At 40.6% G+C, this 16,777-nt stretch overlaps 2 protein-coding genes and 1 pseudogene across 3 annotated transcripts in view; 2 read left to right on the top strand and 1 right to left on the bottom strand.

Annotated features, from left to right (window-relative positions):
• Positions 1 to 514: 514 nt before the first annotated feature.
• The window catches only part of LOC110058367 (digestive cysteine proteinase 1-like), a 35,900-nt gene continuing 19,637 nt past the window's right edge, over positions 515 to 16,777 (bottom strand). The window contains exons 5-9 of the mRNA XM_089279727.1: positions 3,653 to 3,846; positions 3,141 to 3,232; positions 2,164 to 2,325; positions 1,899 to 2,082; positions 515 to 1,230 (exon numbers count right to left, since the gene is read on the bottom strand). Coding sequence (XP_089135853.1) covers positions 1,043 to 1,230; positions 1,899 to 2,082; positions 2,164 to 2,325; positions 3,141 to 3,232; positions 3,653 to 3,846 — 820 coding nt within the window. The 3' untranslated portion in view covers positions 515 to 1,042. The remainder of the gene's footprint in view (positions 1,231 to 1,898; positions 2,083 to 2,163; positions 2,326 to 3,140; positions 3,233 to 3,652; positions 3,847 to 16,777) is intronic.
• On the top strand, positions 4,602 to 9,465 carry LOC110058171 (trace amine-associated receptor 9-like). Of its 2 annotated transcripts, XM_089279732.1 has the most exons (3): positions 4,948 to 5,417; positions 5,521 to 5,643; positions 8,023 to 9,465. In XM_089279732.1, the coding sequence occupies exon 3, from the start codon at positions 8,156 to 8,158 to the stop codon at positions 9,071 to 9,073; it is 918 nt and encodes a 305-aa protein (XP_089135858.1). In that variant the 5' UTR covers positions 4,948 to 5,417; positions 5,521 to 5,643; positions 8,023 to 8,155; the 3' UTR covers positions 9,074 to 9,465. The 2 variants fall into 2 exon arrangements, with proteins under 2 accessions (XP_089135859.1, XP_089135858.1); XM_089279733.1 differs by lacking the exons at positions 4,948 to 5,417; positions 5,521 to 5,643 and adding an exon at positions 4,602 to 4,809.
• On the top strand, positions 11,162 to 15,266 carry LOC110058172 (melanocyte-stimulating hormone receptor-like; annotated as a pseudogene).

Genomic DNA, 16,777 nt, shown 5'->3' with positions numbered 1-16,777 from the left:
ATCACATCTAATCACGCCTTTACCAAAGACCACATGCAATCGACCACTTCGGCTTGGACTATCAAGAAAGCACAGTAACAAACGATTACATCCTTACTTCAAGAAGCACTCCAGTGAAAAACCAGCCTGGTGCCCACATTACCCTGGTCGACAGAAAAGGTGAACAGTGAATGTTCATAGCATGGACAGTTTTGCCTTTTGACCCCTTCGGAGTGCCTTTGTTTCCACTGGATATATTCTAGTCAAAAGTCGTAGGACGCTTTTGCTTCTGATGAATTTGGTTGTTTTTCAATCCGTTCGATTAAAGGACATAGGAGCAACAATGCACAAGGATGTGTTTTGATAGACATAATAAATATATTGTTACGGGAGAAAGTTTGACGCTGTTTCAAATTTGTGCTGCAAGTAATAAATTCATGTCATATAACATCTTCTGCCAGCAAGGTTATTACCAGTAGTCCTCTGACTTGCGGGGTTAACGCTTTTACCCTGTTTCAACCAACACACAGTGTCATACAAAAATAGCTTAATGCTTTATTACAATTTTTGTTCAAAGATCATTTACATGATTCAGTTTCTGAACTCTAAACTGATAAAGCGAGTGCTTACAATGTATAGGAAGTAGCAGGTTAGGATGACCGTCGAATAGTTGTGACGATTTTCTCAAAATCAGCAAAACAACCGAAAGAAATGGCACTTTCACTGGTAATTCAGTTTCTGATTTTTTGTTCCTAAATGGGAGACTAGGAAAAAAGAGAACGAGCAAATGGCAAGAAAATTTCCGACCTTCCGTTACGACAAAAAAAAGAGAAATAATACCCCTGAAGGTGTTTAAATCACAAATTTTAAACGGATTTCAGGAAACTCTCTGCCGAAACTTCAGAATGTTTTGCTCAGTTGGCTAAATGGTAAGCACCCAGCGATCTCAGTGGTTTGGAATTCCTACTTTTCTAGTTAGGTAGATCTAATCGATTTGATCGTTAATCCATTGTCGTTGCCGCGGATACAATTTAGGACGTGTGTGCTAACGAAGAACACAGGCCTATTCCATTTGAACGAAGGTGGCATCTGTGGCTACTCCACAGTTGTTATCCTTCTGAGACATGAGCACGTAGCCGTCATCACCCCAGTGGGTGGACCAGGAGTTCTTAACTAGCCAGTAAGCCTGACCGTTCATGGTCCCATAACCAACGGCGAGCACCGCATGGTCTAAATCTTCTTCTTTATTTCCTAGCGGAGAAAAAAAAAAAAACAAGAGTAAGGAATGAAATGACGAGTGACACACGAGCTTAGTCGATTCCAATTCTAATTCAGTTTTATGGGAAGGTAGAGTATAATATTCAATGTCATAACGTCATTTCAAGGCATTTTCAGACTTCCTCTGTGACCTGGACCCACAGGTTTTCTTTTCCTTCCCTCAAATCGGATTTGAACCGCGAAGCAGAAAATCAACCTGCTTTGATTTTCCGCGTGAGCCACGGCTTTTTCGCTTTAATAAGGCCTGGTTCACACTAGCGACATATACATATAGACATAATGGCATAACGATATAATCGCTTGTGTCGGTAATGAGAACATCGACATAAACACATAAGGAAAAGATCAGTTTTTTTCCCCTATATCGTTATGTTTATGCTGTTATGTTACTATCATGTCAGATGTTCACATAGGAAGCATGACCACATAACGTCCTTCTGATGTCGTTATGTCGTTATGTTGCTAGTGTGGACTAGGCTAAGTAGACGAAAGGAGAAGATAGTCTATGGGACCAGAGTATAACGACTGCGAAAGGAGTCAATAAATATTTCATTGTCCTTTTGGCGTGTACAGTTCATAACCAGAAACATGAGCAAAAAACACCAAACATAGCTTGACCGACCCCCTTTAGTTCAACGTACCACACTGGGGTTCATAGTACACTCCAAAGGAGTAAAAAGCGAATGATCTGTGTGACGCATCTATCCCCACAGCTACTGGCCCATTTTGAGCTATGGCAATCTTGAGAGCGCTTAGGTCTCCTGAGGTAACGTTCACAAAACCAGAAATCTTTGCACCAATGGTCCCGTTGTGACACCGTCCATCCTAAGCAAACAGGATATACGGATTGTAAGTGAAAGAGGAGACCAGTCTGCCTGAGGACAACGTTGTTAATTGAATACATACCTGGGCCAAGTACTGCCCATAGGTTTCCTCTGTAGCTATTCCACCATGCTTCATCACCCACTGATACGATCGAAACTCCTCTCCACCATCACATCCGTTGTTACCAAAACCCCAGGAGCAATCGATCAAGTTTTGTTGAGAAAGGCGAACAAGATTCTTTGTCTGCAAGAATCAGACAGATAAAGCACTAGTAAGCGTTGTGACTCTGATATGACTACTAACCATGGAGTCTCCTGGAAGACGTTTTGATCAGTATTTGACAGGAGTGGAGGCATCTGGGGGGCGGGGTTGGTGGTGTTTTCTTGAGTTCCCTAAGTGGGGGTAATATGTTAAGGTAATCTTACTCGTCTGCTTTGCAGTTATTGTGATTATTATACATTGAACTCACTATCTCTTTTCTGATTGGCCGAAAGCGTACAGTGAATTTTCAAAATCAGCGCCTGTGACGTCATAACTGCAGATTATACAATAATCATGTCAAGGACACTCAAGGTCACGGGTAATCATGTCATGTGTGACCGCGGTGCATGATTTCTAAGAGCAATCATGTCAAGTTCGCGCGCTTTGTGTTGCTTCCCGTCAGTGACGAAGCAAAAACATAACTTCCATTCTTTTCCGTTGAATGTATAATAAAACAATTATTGGATTCGGTTTTTGTGATATCTAGAATAATCAAGGCCTCGGTAAGGGTTATCAGCCGAAGCCGAAGGCTTCGGCTGATAACCCCCTACCTCGACCTTGATTATTCTGGATATCACAAAAACCTCATCCAATAATTGTTTAATGTCAAACACTTCTGAAAAGGATCTAGAGTTAAAGCAATGACCACCTACTTGACTGGCAGGTCGCAACATGCAAACAAAGTAAATGAAACAGTGCGCAAGAAAGCGGGAGAAGCCCGTTGTGGGAGATACGATAGATTACCTGCACACTGAAGTTTGGCTACGACCGGTAAGGAATTTTCAAAGCAAACCCACCTTGAGAAACAAGGCACCTTCAATGGCTCCAGTGGAGCCAAAGCTCCAACATGAACCACATACTGCTTGGTCTTTAACTGGAGTCACCGCACCTAAAATGAACAATGATTGTCGTGGCAAACAGTCAACTTTGACCTGGTAATATAAAAATCTCGCTACTGATGCTAAAATGTTCCATTCACCAAACACTCTACTAGAGATAGGATGGCAGTCAGTTGTGAGTTAGTTGTAGGTAAGCCTGCGAACTGAAGGTTTCCCTTTCCAGGTAGAAACAAAGGAAACGCAGGTTAGCCCAAAAGATCTTTTGGGTTCTCACATACTCACTTGGGCGGCAATGTTGCATAAGGCTGTGGAAACATAGCTTGTGCGTTGCGGTAGACGCCCATTTTGCCTCTTTTTATTCTTATCAACATTTCAGTCACGTAGTGGGAAGATATAGGTCCTTGTTTTTTTTAAGGACCTCGCTGCGCTCGGACCGTCAAGTATTAAACTGGCATGCATGTTGCTATTACCATAAAGACGCCAGTCCAACGTGTCTGGGACATCTTTCAAAGTTGACAAGTCTGGATGAAATGGCAGACCACCGTTATAACCATACGAATACGTGCGTCCCCTCAGTATTCCAAGCTCCTTGGGTGAGCGGTCTGCTAAATGATTTACAGCAACTTGGAAACTGACATGCTTACGATTGTGAGAATTGATGAACCTAAATAAAAGACAAAAGTCCCAAAAGAAACTCTTAACTCGATAACAAAGATGTCATTCTGTAACAATGCATACGCCGGGAACTATCTACTCATGAAATATTAATTACTGATATATTTAGAATACAGTCAACAAAATTAAATTTTGAAGATCTTATTTTTAGTCGAGGGAGGCCATTTCAGCTTGCTTGCTTAGTTCCTTGCCCCCGAGTGGGGGATAGGGCCGGAAAAAAAGTCTGTCTTAGTCTGTGATTAACTTGTGTATTTTGAAACGTTTTCACTAGGCAATGTCATAAAAGAAAGTGCGACATTTCTCTTTACTCGGTACATTTTCCCCGCAATGATAACCAATCGATCGATTAGTATCTTTGAAATGAAAACACAAACTGACGCTTCCAATTACAACCGTTTCAGTTTGTTTTCTGACGCGCCGGATGCGCGAGGACAACGAACCCAAGATAGCTCAGCAACTACCAACTATGCTTTCATTTACCCGACGCTTGTCAACTTCCCGACCAGCTGCCAACCGATAAAAATTAATGCCTAAAGATCATTGTTTCGGGTAATTCTCTCACCCGCTGAAAGAATGAATTACAAAGAACGATTTTCATATGTAGCGATCGGTGTGTGCCGTTCATTCGTCATGTTCTCGGCACAGAGCAAACCGGCAATTGGTTTTATTCACAGTTTTGTAAGGGCCACAGGAGGGAAATTGCGGCATTTTATACAAAATAACGCATTTTCAAAGTTGCGCAAACAAATGCTAAGAGATAAAATTACCCGCAACTAGAACTGTTGTGAAAACAAATGGGAACGGCCAATTGTGAAGCGATACTTGGCTATTGTTTTAATCTGCGGTAAAAAACTATGGCCAACATGCCCCAGCACAGTATTGTACTATGGTTAAACCAGCTTCCAAAAAGGTTTTAAGTACGTTTTCAGTACTACAGCAAAAGCTCAACCTGGTGAGTTTATATTAGTAAACACGTTTTGATCGATTTTAATTGCTAGTTCCGCACTCGGCTTCCCCTACTTTTTTCTCTTGCTCTATACACTAGACCGCCTTGTTTCTTTTCGATTTTCCCGTGCCAGAAGCCTTTCTGTCGGATCGTAATTTTCCCGTTATCGCATATCAATATTTCCCCGCAAATTTCAGTGGGTTGTTTTCATTTGGACTACCTTTGGGAGTTCCAAGCTTGTTTTTCATTCGTCGTCGGCATGATAGAGTTGACAACCACGTTATGAGGTACGATAACCTTGCAAAACACTCGAGATTTAGTTTTCTGCGGTTTCCCTGGAACGTGAAACTGATAGATTTTTATCAGTGAAACTTGGCCAAAATGTCTCTCGATTATCAATGCGCCAAACTTTGAGGCTTTTTTAATAAATCAAAAACTTCCTCTCTTAGGCCTTCTCATGCGACAACGATATTCAAATATTCGTCTAGCTCCCAATATAAATTTTATCAGTAACCAACAGGAATAGCGAAAAAGCCTCACGCACTTTTGCAGTCCGTCATCTGCTGGTTGACAAGATGCAGTTTGTTTGGTCGTATGTTCGAAGAAGAAGGCAGGTAATTCAGTTGAGGAAACGTTGTCAGTATTGCGTTTGAAGGCTTGCGTGCAATAGAACACATCTTTAAAATAATTAATTCATCTGATTCTTCTATTTGTTAGCTTTATGCATGGTGAAGTATACTCTTCTATGGTTTCGTTAAAAGCGACGCGAGTACGAAAGGTTTTCTGAAAGACTCCCGTAAAGGTCTAAACCTTACGCACGCACAAACAAGAAGGAGACAGGTAATGAAAGATATTTACTATCAGTCAGCAGTGCAGTTTCGTTTTGAACTCCAGTAAAAAGCTTAAGATCGACGCTCAACAGTTAAAGCTCTGATGTTGTGTAGTTTCCATAGTTAGTCTCGCTATGGCAATGTTCTTACATTTGTAAATGTACCCGCCTGTATCGATCTTATGGCAAGCGCGGTAAAGTATACTAGATTCGCAATGTGAACTACACATGCCGCTTAGCACAACGGTTCTAGAGCGACTAGAATTACGAAACACCAAAACAACCAATCAGAGTTACTGATTATTGCAATAAACATTCAAATGAAGGTGTTGTAGGACATTCTATTTCCACTACAGCTGTAATTAAAACTTTTCCAGCTTGCACAAAGTGATCAAGGTAAAAGTGTGATACTTGTAGAACAGAGTGTTCCATTTCTCGATTCTCGTTAAAGGACATCGCCGACGTATCTCGCGTTCGACAAATGAAATAAGTCTCAAACAACACGACACGTTTTACTAAAACATCATTCTGTATAAATAAAATTTCTTCTTAGCTGCCCTCAGCAGGCTACGTAATTGAAATTCAAGATAAAGTTCCGTGAAGCAGTATTCAATTTACCTCAGTAAAAACTTAAAAATGTATCCTGACAAAACAAAACGGGAGAGAAATTCGTCCTTTGCATTTAGGGAGCAAAACCAAAAGAAGATTACAAACAGATGAAACGCTTTACCAAAATAAGTAGCTTAAAGTTTTAAAAAGAGTAGAAATTAATTGAATTTAACTCTGGCACACATTGCTCTTTAGGTTGCCAAAACTTTGTCTCTAATTTTGCTCCAAAAAAAGATTATCACAAGTCTTTTCCTATAAAATTAATTTGATTTCTGACAGAAAAACGTCAGTAAATTCAAATCAAGCTCACGATATATTTACTTTTGGGCCCTTCTGAATTCCTGCTATTGGCTGAAAGACTGAAGTACAAAAGCGCAGCTGGCGGTTTTTGGAACAAGCAGTCATTTTGTCACTTTAGTGCCATGCACCCGTTAAGTCTCTTTACAGAGCTATTTGTCATTTTGATCAAAACGAAGAATGGAGATCATTTGTTGACCGACATTCAGTCTACGTCTGGTCTTGAAGATTCTCCGAATTGATTCGCGTAGTATCAATGCGAGTGATTTTTTCACTGAAAATCGCACAAACTGTTTAAAGAATATCTTCATAACACCATCGACTAAACGACTGTATACCACTTATACAAGACCGTTACAGGGTCCATCTTTCAGGTACTTTTTTAAAATGTATTTTAAAGAAGCCTTGTTAATGATTCATCTTCTTATCGACTGTCCTATATGGCCGGGAAAACTTCACATGCAGGCTGGTACTGAGTTTGTACGGTGTTTCGGAAGTCTAAAAAAGCAGAACACATTCAGCTTTGGCTTCGTTAATAATGTGTCATTAATATCGCAGCTTTACTTTCATGCTAAAATCGCGGCGAATGTCTGAGGAGCGAGACCTGAAATGAAAATAACACGGCCGGATTAAAATTTAGCTTTGTCAGACACTTGCGAGAATCTGAATAGCGACAAGCAATTGCAAGCATTTAAGTTTGAATTTATATAAAACAATGGGAAATTCAGTAGTTCGTATAGTGTGATCGTCCGGGTGAGTGTAGTTCTGAAAAGAACTGTTGTTGTCACCAACAACAGTTCTTTTCAGAACTACACTCACCCGGACGATCACACTATACGAACTACTGATACTCCTGGGTTCAAACCATTTACTGTGAATGGGAAATTCAATTAACAGTAAAATAGCGGAATTCAATGAGGGACCTGTTTTCCTTCTCGAAAGATAAATTAAAACGTCGATCTGATATGTCTTCGCTCGGCAGTGGTAAAACAGTGTAAAGTTATTTCCAAACTTGACGGACATTAAAACTATTTTAGCATGCACTTTCGAATGTACTCGATGAAAGGGCAAAAGTTTTCTTGAAATGGCAATTTCGTGCCAATATCGATAAAAATAATTTCACATCCGCCAGAGATTATGATTTGCAGCCAATATAAACAAACTACTGTCTTGGCTCGAATCGAAACGCGCTTTACCAAACTCATTACAGTACTTAAACTTTTTTTTAGCAAGAATTTTGAATGAAATAATCACTCCCGTGAGTTTGAGCAAATGAACAGTAAAAGATGGTAAATAGCGAACGGGACCGTATGTTCGCGATCTTCTCCCGGCGAAAGATAAAATGACAACATTAAAAATAAAAAATATAAATAACGATTCTGAGTGTAAAAGCCAGTCTTCCCTTGTTTGGAAAACTCTGAACAGTCTTTCGTTAGTTTTCATGTCTGTAATTCTATGAACTAAAAAACTGTTCCAATCACCAGGAAAACGACTACTGGACCAGGATAAAGACTTGCTCAATGAAGCAATAGAAAAATGCTGAAACCTTCTGAAGACGGAAACTGATAACAAAGCAAGCGATTAGTAACTCTTGTCATAGTAACTAGCTGGCGAGAAATGGCGAACTCACCAAAAGATGGAAACAACACGACCACTCAAGAATTGTTCTGCCCAATAACTCTTAACAGAATGCATCAAAGGATATTTATTTTAACTTTTAATATTCCCCTCTCCATCTCTGCAATTCTGGGGAATGTTCTCACAATTGTTGCTCTTCAAAGGGTGACGTCCATCCATCCGCCATCAAAACTTCTCCTCGCTTGCCTCGCCAGCACAGATCTCTGTGTGGGTCTTATTACACAGCCTCTCTACATTGCTTACAGAATGTCTTCGGAATACTCCAAACATTGCCACTATTTAAGAATCTTATTTAATACCGTAGGTTCAATCTTTTGTGGAGTATCTTTGCTCACTCTGACTGCAATAAGTGTAGACAGACTTCTGGCCCTGTTGTTGAGGCTAAGGTACAAACAGGCAGTAACTTTGAGAAGGGTGTGGCTTCTTGTCGCTGCTTTTTGGTTTTCTAGCACTGCTATTGCACTGACAGTAATTTACAGCTTTCGTATTGCTGTAATATTTGTCTGCATAGTGTTGTTAACGTGCATAGTAACCTCAACCTTGTGTTACACGAAAATTTATCTTACACTTCGCCATCACCAAACTCATGTGCAGGGCCATGTTCAGCAAGGGCAACCAAGTGGAGAAGGAGTTACCCTGAATATAGCACGTTACAGAAAGACTGTGTCTACTGCATTGTTAGTGCAAGTTACACTACTGGCTTGTTATCTTCCATATGCCATATCGGTGGGTGCATTTGTTAACACTGGATCGCAGACACTATCTGTTAACTTTTCTTGGGCTGTAACGGTAACTCTGCTTTTGTTTAACTCAACTCTAAACCCATTACTATACTGCTGGAAGATGAGGGAAGTACGAAAAGCCGTCATGGACACAATCAAACACGTTTGCTGCTAATCCCAAGTTCAACGGCAATAATGTATAAAGTGAAAAGACAGCAAATTCACAGCACCGACACAAACAACGTCTCTTTGTTGATTGAAATAAATTTGAATCAAAAAGAGTATAAATCCCTTCTAAAAGGCGGCAAAAAAGCACTAGCTAATGTACCAACTGTTGGGTCAAGAGTACAGTAAAAGAAATGAGAGAGAAAACGTAGTGTAGTTAAGTTATTACATGATTTCAGTTTCTGTGTATGCAATTTGCAGTCTACTTGATCGTTACTTTCTACATAATCAATCATTATTCCTAACATATATTGTAACATTTGCATTTGTATCTGTGGTGTTTCAACGAGATAATAACAAAAACAATTCTTGTAATGAATCGAATAAAAAAGAAACACCAGCTGCAAAGTGTTATGTAAATGAAGGGGGCAGGGGGAGGGGGTGTCCACTGAAGTTGTCATTAAAACCAAACAAAGTGAAACCGAGGTAATCACAGGTAGTGCGTGATACTCATACAAAGGAGAGTTCCATTTCTAGATGCGTGGAATGGTTGACGCAAAACGTTCGATTCTCATGCAAGCAAAATAGAATTCCCATATAACACGGCGAGTTCTACCATAAACATCATGCTGTAACTTCTTGAAAGCGCTCAGCAAGCTAAGTAATTAAATTCAAGATCAGTAGTGTTTGTCACAGCCCTCTATTTCATGATGCACCTTCAAAGAAGAAATAAACACTTTTGGACAAAGCTGAGGTTTACTAACGAGAAATGGTGAGAGTCTCGTCCCTGTTTCATGTAGAGGGGGAAAAAAAGAGCAGAAAAAATACCTAAAACATGAACTTCCCAGCATTTGGTCCGAACAGACCTTGCCACCTTTCGTATCTTCTCCGAAATTCGCGCACTATAAATTCAAACAACGCCCTGCTAATGATAACTTTGCTCCTTGCTCCTGACCTAGTTATATTTAATCTGTTTTGATTTCAGACTTTTCTTACACTGGCAAAAACTACAGCAAATCGAGTCTAAGATATCTCAGCAATAATCTGTTTACATTACAGAGATAACAGCTGCTACATGCAAGCGACAGGAAGAAAACGTTTTTTCAGTTCGAGGGCGAGAGATTGAACCATAATGACGGTGTCGTTAATAGCGATCGCGGTAGCGGATTTCAACTGAGTGTCGTAAAACTAAAACCAAAGCAAGTACTCTTGGCCCATCACAAAGGACACAGACAATCCGTCAACTCATGGTATATAGTAAATCGTAGTAAATTGTAGCTGACGCAAAGCGCGGGAAAACGTGTGCAAGCGAGTTACCGATTGGTTTTGGTTTGCTTCTGATTATATCAAAAATTGGCGCGACTTTTTTGAGCCAATCGTGCGGCGTAATAACGCAAAAACAATTACTTTTGGACACTCAGGTGAAAACTGCTCAAAAGATGTCAAAGCTGTAATTTCTTGTTTTTACATTTACTTTGTTAATTGCAACTAAATGGAGGAAAAGGAAGCCGCGTCAAAGAACGGTTAATGCATTTTATACAATGTAACGTCACCTTCCAATTTATGCAAACAAATGCTAAGAGGGAAAACTATTATAAACACAAATGGAAAAGGCCTTTTATTAGGCGATTGCCCAAAGCGAAGGGCTTTTTGACTACTTGAATTATCTGGATGCAGCTCTAACCAACGTATGAAAAAGTCACAAAAAAAAATCGGACATAAGCGTCTTCAATCGTCCCACTAAAGCCAAGAACAAGAATTAGAAAGGCAATGAAAGCGGATATTAAGGGACTATTGATTTGAGCACGAGTACGAGAAGGTTTGTGAACATCATCAACATCAGGTGTTCCAAGCTAGATGCTCAAGAAATCATCTTAGCTCAGAAATCCTAGTGCTTACGTGTTTAGGAAAATTTGAAATGGTATAGCCATTTGTCAACCCTCATTAATGCGAATTTCTTTCCTCCAAAACCTACTCTCTAATCACCAGGAAAGAGAACAAACACAAAAGAAGAGTATTAAAACCTCGTACCAGGCCGTACGTGCACATTTAAAAGAAAACTGAGAACAAAGTAAAGTAACTTTGACTCTTGTCATAACAAGCTCAAAACAAAATGGCGAACTTCACGAAAGATGAACACCAAACCACCACTCAGGAGTACCTTTGCACAACAGGTCTTGGAATTCATCAAAAGATATTTCTTATAGCGATAAATATTCCACTTTCCATCATGACATTTTTAGGCAATGTTCTGATCATTGTTGCTCTTACAAAGGTGTCGTCCCTTCATCCGCCATCAAAACTTTTGTTAGGTTGCCTTGCAAGCACAGATCTCAGCGTGGGCCTTGTTACACGACCTCTCCGCGTAAGCTTATTTATGTCCCCAGAACACTCTAAACGTTGTTACTATATTAACCTCCTTTACGAGAGCATAGGTGGAATGTTTTGTGCAGTTTCCGTGTTAACACTGACTGCAATAAGTGTGGACAGACTTCTCGCCCTGATGTTGGGACTAAGATACAGACAGGTAGTAACTTTAAAGAGAATATGGGTCTTTGCCGTTACCTCATGGCTTTTAAGTGCTGGTCATCATCTGCATAGCACTGTTATTTTGTATAGTAACATCAATTGTCTGCTACACGAAAATTTATCTTACACTTCGCCATCATCATACTCAAGTGCAAGGTCAGGTTCACCAAGGACAACTGAGTGGAGGAAGAATTCCAGTGAATATAGCAAGATACAGAAAAACCGTGTCTAGTGCACTGTGGATACAGATGACATTACTGGCTTGTTACCTTCCATATGGTACTCTCACAGCTTTTATTCTAATCACTGGATTACATTCGACAGCCCTGGGTCTCGTTGGGACTGTAACAGTCTCGCTGCTTTTGTTAAACTCAACCCTAAATCCATTTCTGTACTGCTGGAAGATGAAGGAGGTAAGACAAGCAGTGAAAGACACAATCAGACAATTCTGCAGCTTATCAAGGTAACGATGTGATAAAGTTAACGTCCCTCAGATCAGACTTTGAAAAAAGGTTCAAACGTGGATGAAACACCACTCTACTCTTTCCAATTCAACTTTCCATCACTTAAAACTTGGGAAATCCTGACACGAGAGAAAGAAAACTAAACGCAGTCGTGGATGAATCTGCCACACAGCTACCGAGAACTCAAGAACGGGGAAGGAAACTGCATAAGATTGCGAGACCTTTGTCACACGTGCTTGTAAACTGACAGAAATTCTGAAACAAAATTTCGGATTGACTTCTCACCGCCACAACTGAACAACTTCCTTTGCCATTTTCATTTGATTATCCCAAATTCAGACGGAAGAACGTGAACCAGCTTTAAAAGCTTTACACGTTTAGGTATAAATACGGTTAAAGTTGTACTTTGTACGTTGCCTGTCTAGTACCTGTAATACTCATGGGAGAGGCGTCATATAAAATATATTTCTACAGTTTTTCTCGTCTCCTACAACGAATTTTCTTCCCAATCATGGGGAATTTCAGGGTATGCCACTAGAGACTGAACAGTGCATCACTAGTACGTAGGAACATTGGTCGCATAAGTTACAAAACATAAATATTCTTAACGCCTGAGTCGCACATGGAGGTTGGGTGCACAGGAACCTGGGGGCTGGAGCTGCCGACCCCAAAACCCAGGTAGCAAGAGCACCCTAAAAGCCTGCCCTAACCGCAACCCAGCCACGAGCCCCGCTAGCCATATCCAGCCCCAGCCCAAGCACCCGTCACACAGAACCAGAAGCTCAGTGGAAATAATAAAAATAATAACAATAATAAACAATAATAATAACAATAATAATAATAATAATAATAATAATAATAAATAACAAAATAACAATAAAAATACTAATAAAATAATAATAAACTAGTAGTAATCGTAGATTAAAGGGTGCGTTCGAGTTTTAGTAGGCTTGGTATGTTAAAAAACAACGACAAAAAAAAATTCTAGGGAAAGCATTTTGTGCCTGAGCTGTTAGGTAGGCGTGAAATTGGTCTCCCTTCAGCAGGGGCAAAAACAAATGAATTGACCGGAAAGCACGTGCATACGAGAGGGTTTGTTCTCGTTTATACAAGTATTGTGTAATATTAGTTACGACTGGTCAGTAAAAAACATGGACTGCAGTCGGGAGGACGCATTTAGTCCGCAGTCCCCATTTTATACCTGAGTCCGCGCGCGTTTTATGCCCAGTCCGTAATGCTTAGTCCGCGTTTTGTACATAAGTCTGTGTTTTATACCCAGTCCGAAGTCCGTAGTCTGCAGTCCGCAGTCCGCAGTGCGTGTTTTATACTGACCGTGTAAATCGACACCAACCATGTTTGTTTCGTCGGTATGCGAGACGACGTGCTTTTATTGCCAAAACTAGGACAATTATTTGCAACCCTTTGGGAGTAACTCATTTCCTAAGTAAACACTTTCGTTGGGTTTACGTTACATAGTTTGCGCACAGAAATCTAGGCCAGCGAAGTGAAAATCATTTCCTCCTTTGATTTATTCAGCAGAATGCAGCATTGGTTTCGGACGAAGAGAAGAGGGTACACAACACAAAGCCCAACTACAGCTTTTTGTTCGTACGAAAAGTCGCACACATTTCGTGAAGACACGTCTGCAAGGTTTTTAAATGTCATTAACATTGACTTCGAACTTTAAATAAACGTATCCGCTACAGTCTTCAATAAGCTGCCTCGAAAAGTCGTACACATTTCATGACGACATGTCTACAAGGTTTTTAAATGCCATTAACACTGATTTCGAACTTTAAATAAACAACTTCAGTATCGCTAGAGTCCACAATAAGCTTCCTCGACTCTCGAAAGTCCGCAATATTGCGCAACACTCGAAAGAAAGCACATGGACAAACATGGGCATGACGTCATGCGCCCCTGAAGAATTTTTTGGGGGGACCAAATTGGTGTCCCCCGATAGATAGATAGATTCACAGATCTCGAATTTTTCTGCATTACGCGATTAGAACTGCGTTCTGTCGAACGCAATAAGGTGATAATAATAAAGGGAGAGGAGGGTGGGAGAAAACACTACAAAACTCCAAAACTGATCAAGACGCTCCGAACTCTAAGCACAGTAAAATAGTAAAGGCACACGCATGAATTGCAACAATAAACCGCTGACCCGGAGAAACAAGAAACTGCTCCGTACCAGGCCTACTACAGTAACGCAAACCCTAGCGACAAAAGAAAACGCCAAAGCCTGCCATCAAAAACGCTAATAGACGCCAATGCCACGCCAACTACTGAGCAATACGCTACTCGTCGTTAAAGTGGTACTATGACGAAAATCGCATCTTTCCTATCAAAGCTATTTTAAAACATAATTAAGTAGCCTGCATGAGAAGAAAAATGCTGTTTACTATTTTCAAATATCTCTTTTCGTTCCAGTGATATTCAAGTTTTTAAAATATGCAAATTACCAAGTGATGACCTCATACACTCACCAAATTTTGATCAAATATGATGAAAAAAGATATCTCAGCCAATTTGTATAAGAAAGGTTTGAGTCTTTGCATAAGATTCTTCCAAATGTGCTCCAGAATACGAGCTTAACAGTTATGTTACCATGGCAACGGACTGGGTTCCAGACCTCCCCAATATTAAAGTCATTTCTGGCCACCTTTGCTGTTTCATTTTGGTATTTGCAAATGGTGCCTCATATGCATGATCCAGCAAGCATATAAATATGTTAGCTCGAGTTGGTGGCCTCGTTTAACGTTTTTCGAGCTGAAAATCAGTAACATATTGAAATTACGAGGGTGGGGACTGGAAAAGAGTGAGTTACCATGAGAACAGAATTTTCACGCTTCGCCATCACCAAACTCAAGTGCAAGGAGAAGTTCACCAAAGACAACTGGATGAAGGAGGAATTCCACTGAATATAGCAAGATACAAAGACACTGTCTAGTGTACTGTGGGTGCAGCTGGCATTATTGGCTTGTTATCTGCCATATGCTATAGTCACAGCTACAGTTGTTATAACTAGGTCAGATTCAAAGGCCCTAGGTCTAGTTTGGTATGTAACAATCTCGCTGCTTTTGTTAAACTCGTCGCTTAATCCATTTCTGTACTGCTGGAAGATGAAGGAAGTAAGACAAGCAGTGAAGGACACAATCAGACAATTCTGCTGCTTATCAAGTTAACGGTGCGATAGACTGAACATTCCTCAGTTCAGGTTTCGAGGCAATGTTCTATAAAGAATAAAGAGCCACACTACAGTCTCGAATTCAACTTTCAATCGTAAAAAAACTTAGAGTACATTAAATTATAAGTGCTAAAATGGTCCTTGCTCAGTATATCTTGTAAAAGTTGTATTTATATTCGTGGAGAGGAGGAACAAAAGAAGGAAAAATACAAACAGACTAACAACAGCTGCGGTGTGTTTGTGTGTGTGTGTTTTTTTAACTTTTTCTGCGTGGTATAATTTCATATGTCTCTGTTGGCCATTATGATTCAATTTTGACCTTCTGCTGTGTCCTTGCCGTGGTGGTGAGGCTTGGGTGTCTTTTGGCTCCTGCGAGCTATGTCGGGGGGTCTTGACCCATGGCAGGTTTAACCAAGCCGGACAGGTCCCAAGCGAGACGACAGACCGGCTATAGCACCTGGCCCTCCGGGCTAGGGATTGAGTATGGTGTTAACGACCCTAGCTCGTTAAACAAACACCCAGTCACAGAAACAACGAAATCATAACACTTTTACCATAGACCCTTCAGTTGCCTGAAGCCAGCCCGCCGGCAGTATGACCGCTTCTAATGAAAGCCCACCACAGCAAGTCAGGAGCATAAAAGGTAGCCTACTTGGGCCCAAAGCTAAGATTTCATGGGAACATGAAATGCCTACACCATGCACGAGACGACAAAGACAGCCCAGGTGATTTGAGAGGCACAAAAAACTTGGTGGGCCAAAAAAACCTGCCACCGACCTGCCATAGCCGAGCTCAGTGAGGTAAACCTCACATGGGACAAGGCACAACAAACCGTGCAAAATAGGGATAAATGGAGAGAGATTAATTGTTGTTGCCCTATGTCCCTCAGGGAACGAAGAGGATTAAGTAGTAAGTATTTCAAGGCACGAGCTATCTTAAAAAGTAATGTAAAGAAAGGTTAATAATACGCTTCTTTTCCAAAAGCTTCGCCAGCGCCGGCGAGCCTTTCGGCGTATTTCGACGAGAAGCAAAAAACACCTTTGACAATGTCACGACGTATCTTTACCACAACTAAACTGTTCACAGCCCTCTATATTCTCGTATTTTTATTCGATCGTTGAACGCGCGCATGGAATCGCGAGACAACTGGAAGTCAGCGCAAAACGGGAGACTTGACAGGGTAGGGGGTGGGGCGAGCACTCATGAACACTTCCACCAAGCTTTCAGTGCGCTCACGAATGCTCGTTACCATAAAATTACTGTTTGTAATATATTTTATTGGCCGATTGCACGGTCTGTACGTTGCTTGCTTTCTTATCGTGACAAGAGAAAGAAAAATAAACATGTCTAACAGCGAGCGGAACAGACGAGGACTTTTAGCTTTGTCTCTTTTCTTTTGTTTCTCTGCCTTTATTTGTAAACAGCTGCTACGTACTTCACAATTTCCGATTAACAGGACTCGAACAATTGTGCTATACAGCAGGCATTTGCTGAACAGTTAAGCTTTTTAACGGATGAGTTAGATGAGTTG

This window comes from Orbicella faveolata, unplaced genomic scaffold (genome assembly GCF_042242905.1).
Source record: "Orbicella faveolata isolate gen_17 unplaced genomic scaffold, um_ofav_v1 contig_47, whole genome shotgun sequence".
NCBI classification, from domain to species: Eukaryota; Metazoa; Cnidaria; class Anthozoa; order Scleractinia; family Merulinidae; genus Orbicella; species Orbicella faveolata.
The sequence above is the reverse complement of the archived record's forward strand: the minus strand, read 5'-3'. Positions and strand labels throughout refer to the sequence as shown.

Coding starts and splice junctions, on each gene's coding strand:
- LOC110058171 (XM_089279733.1), top strand. CDS start 8,156: ATGGCGAACTCACCAAAAGATGGAAACAACACGACCACTCAAGAATTG.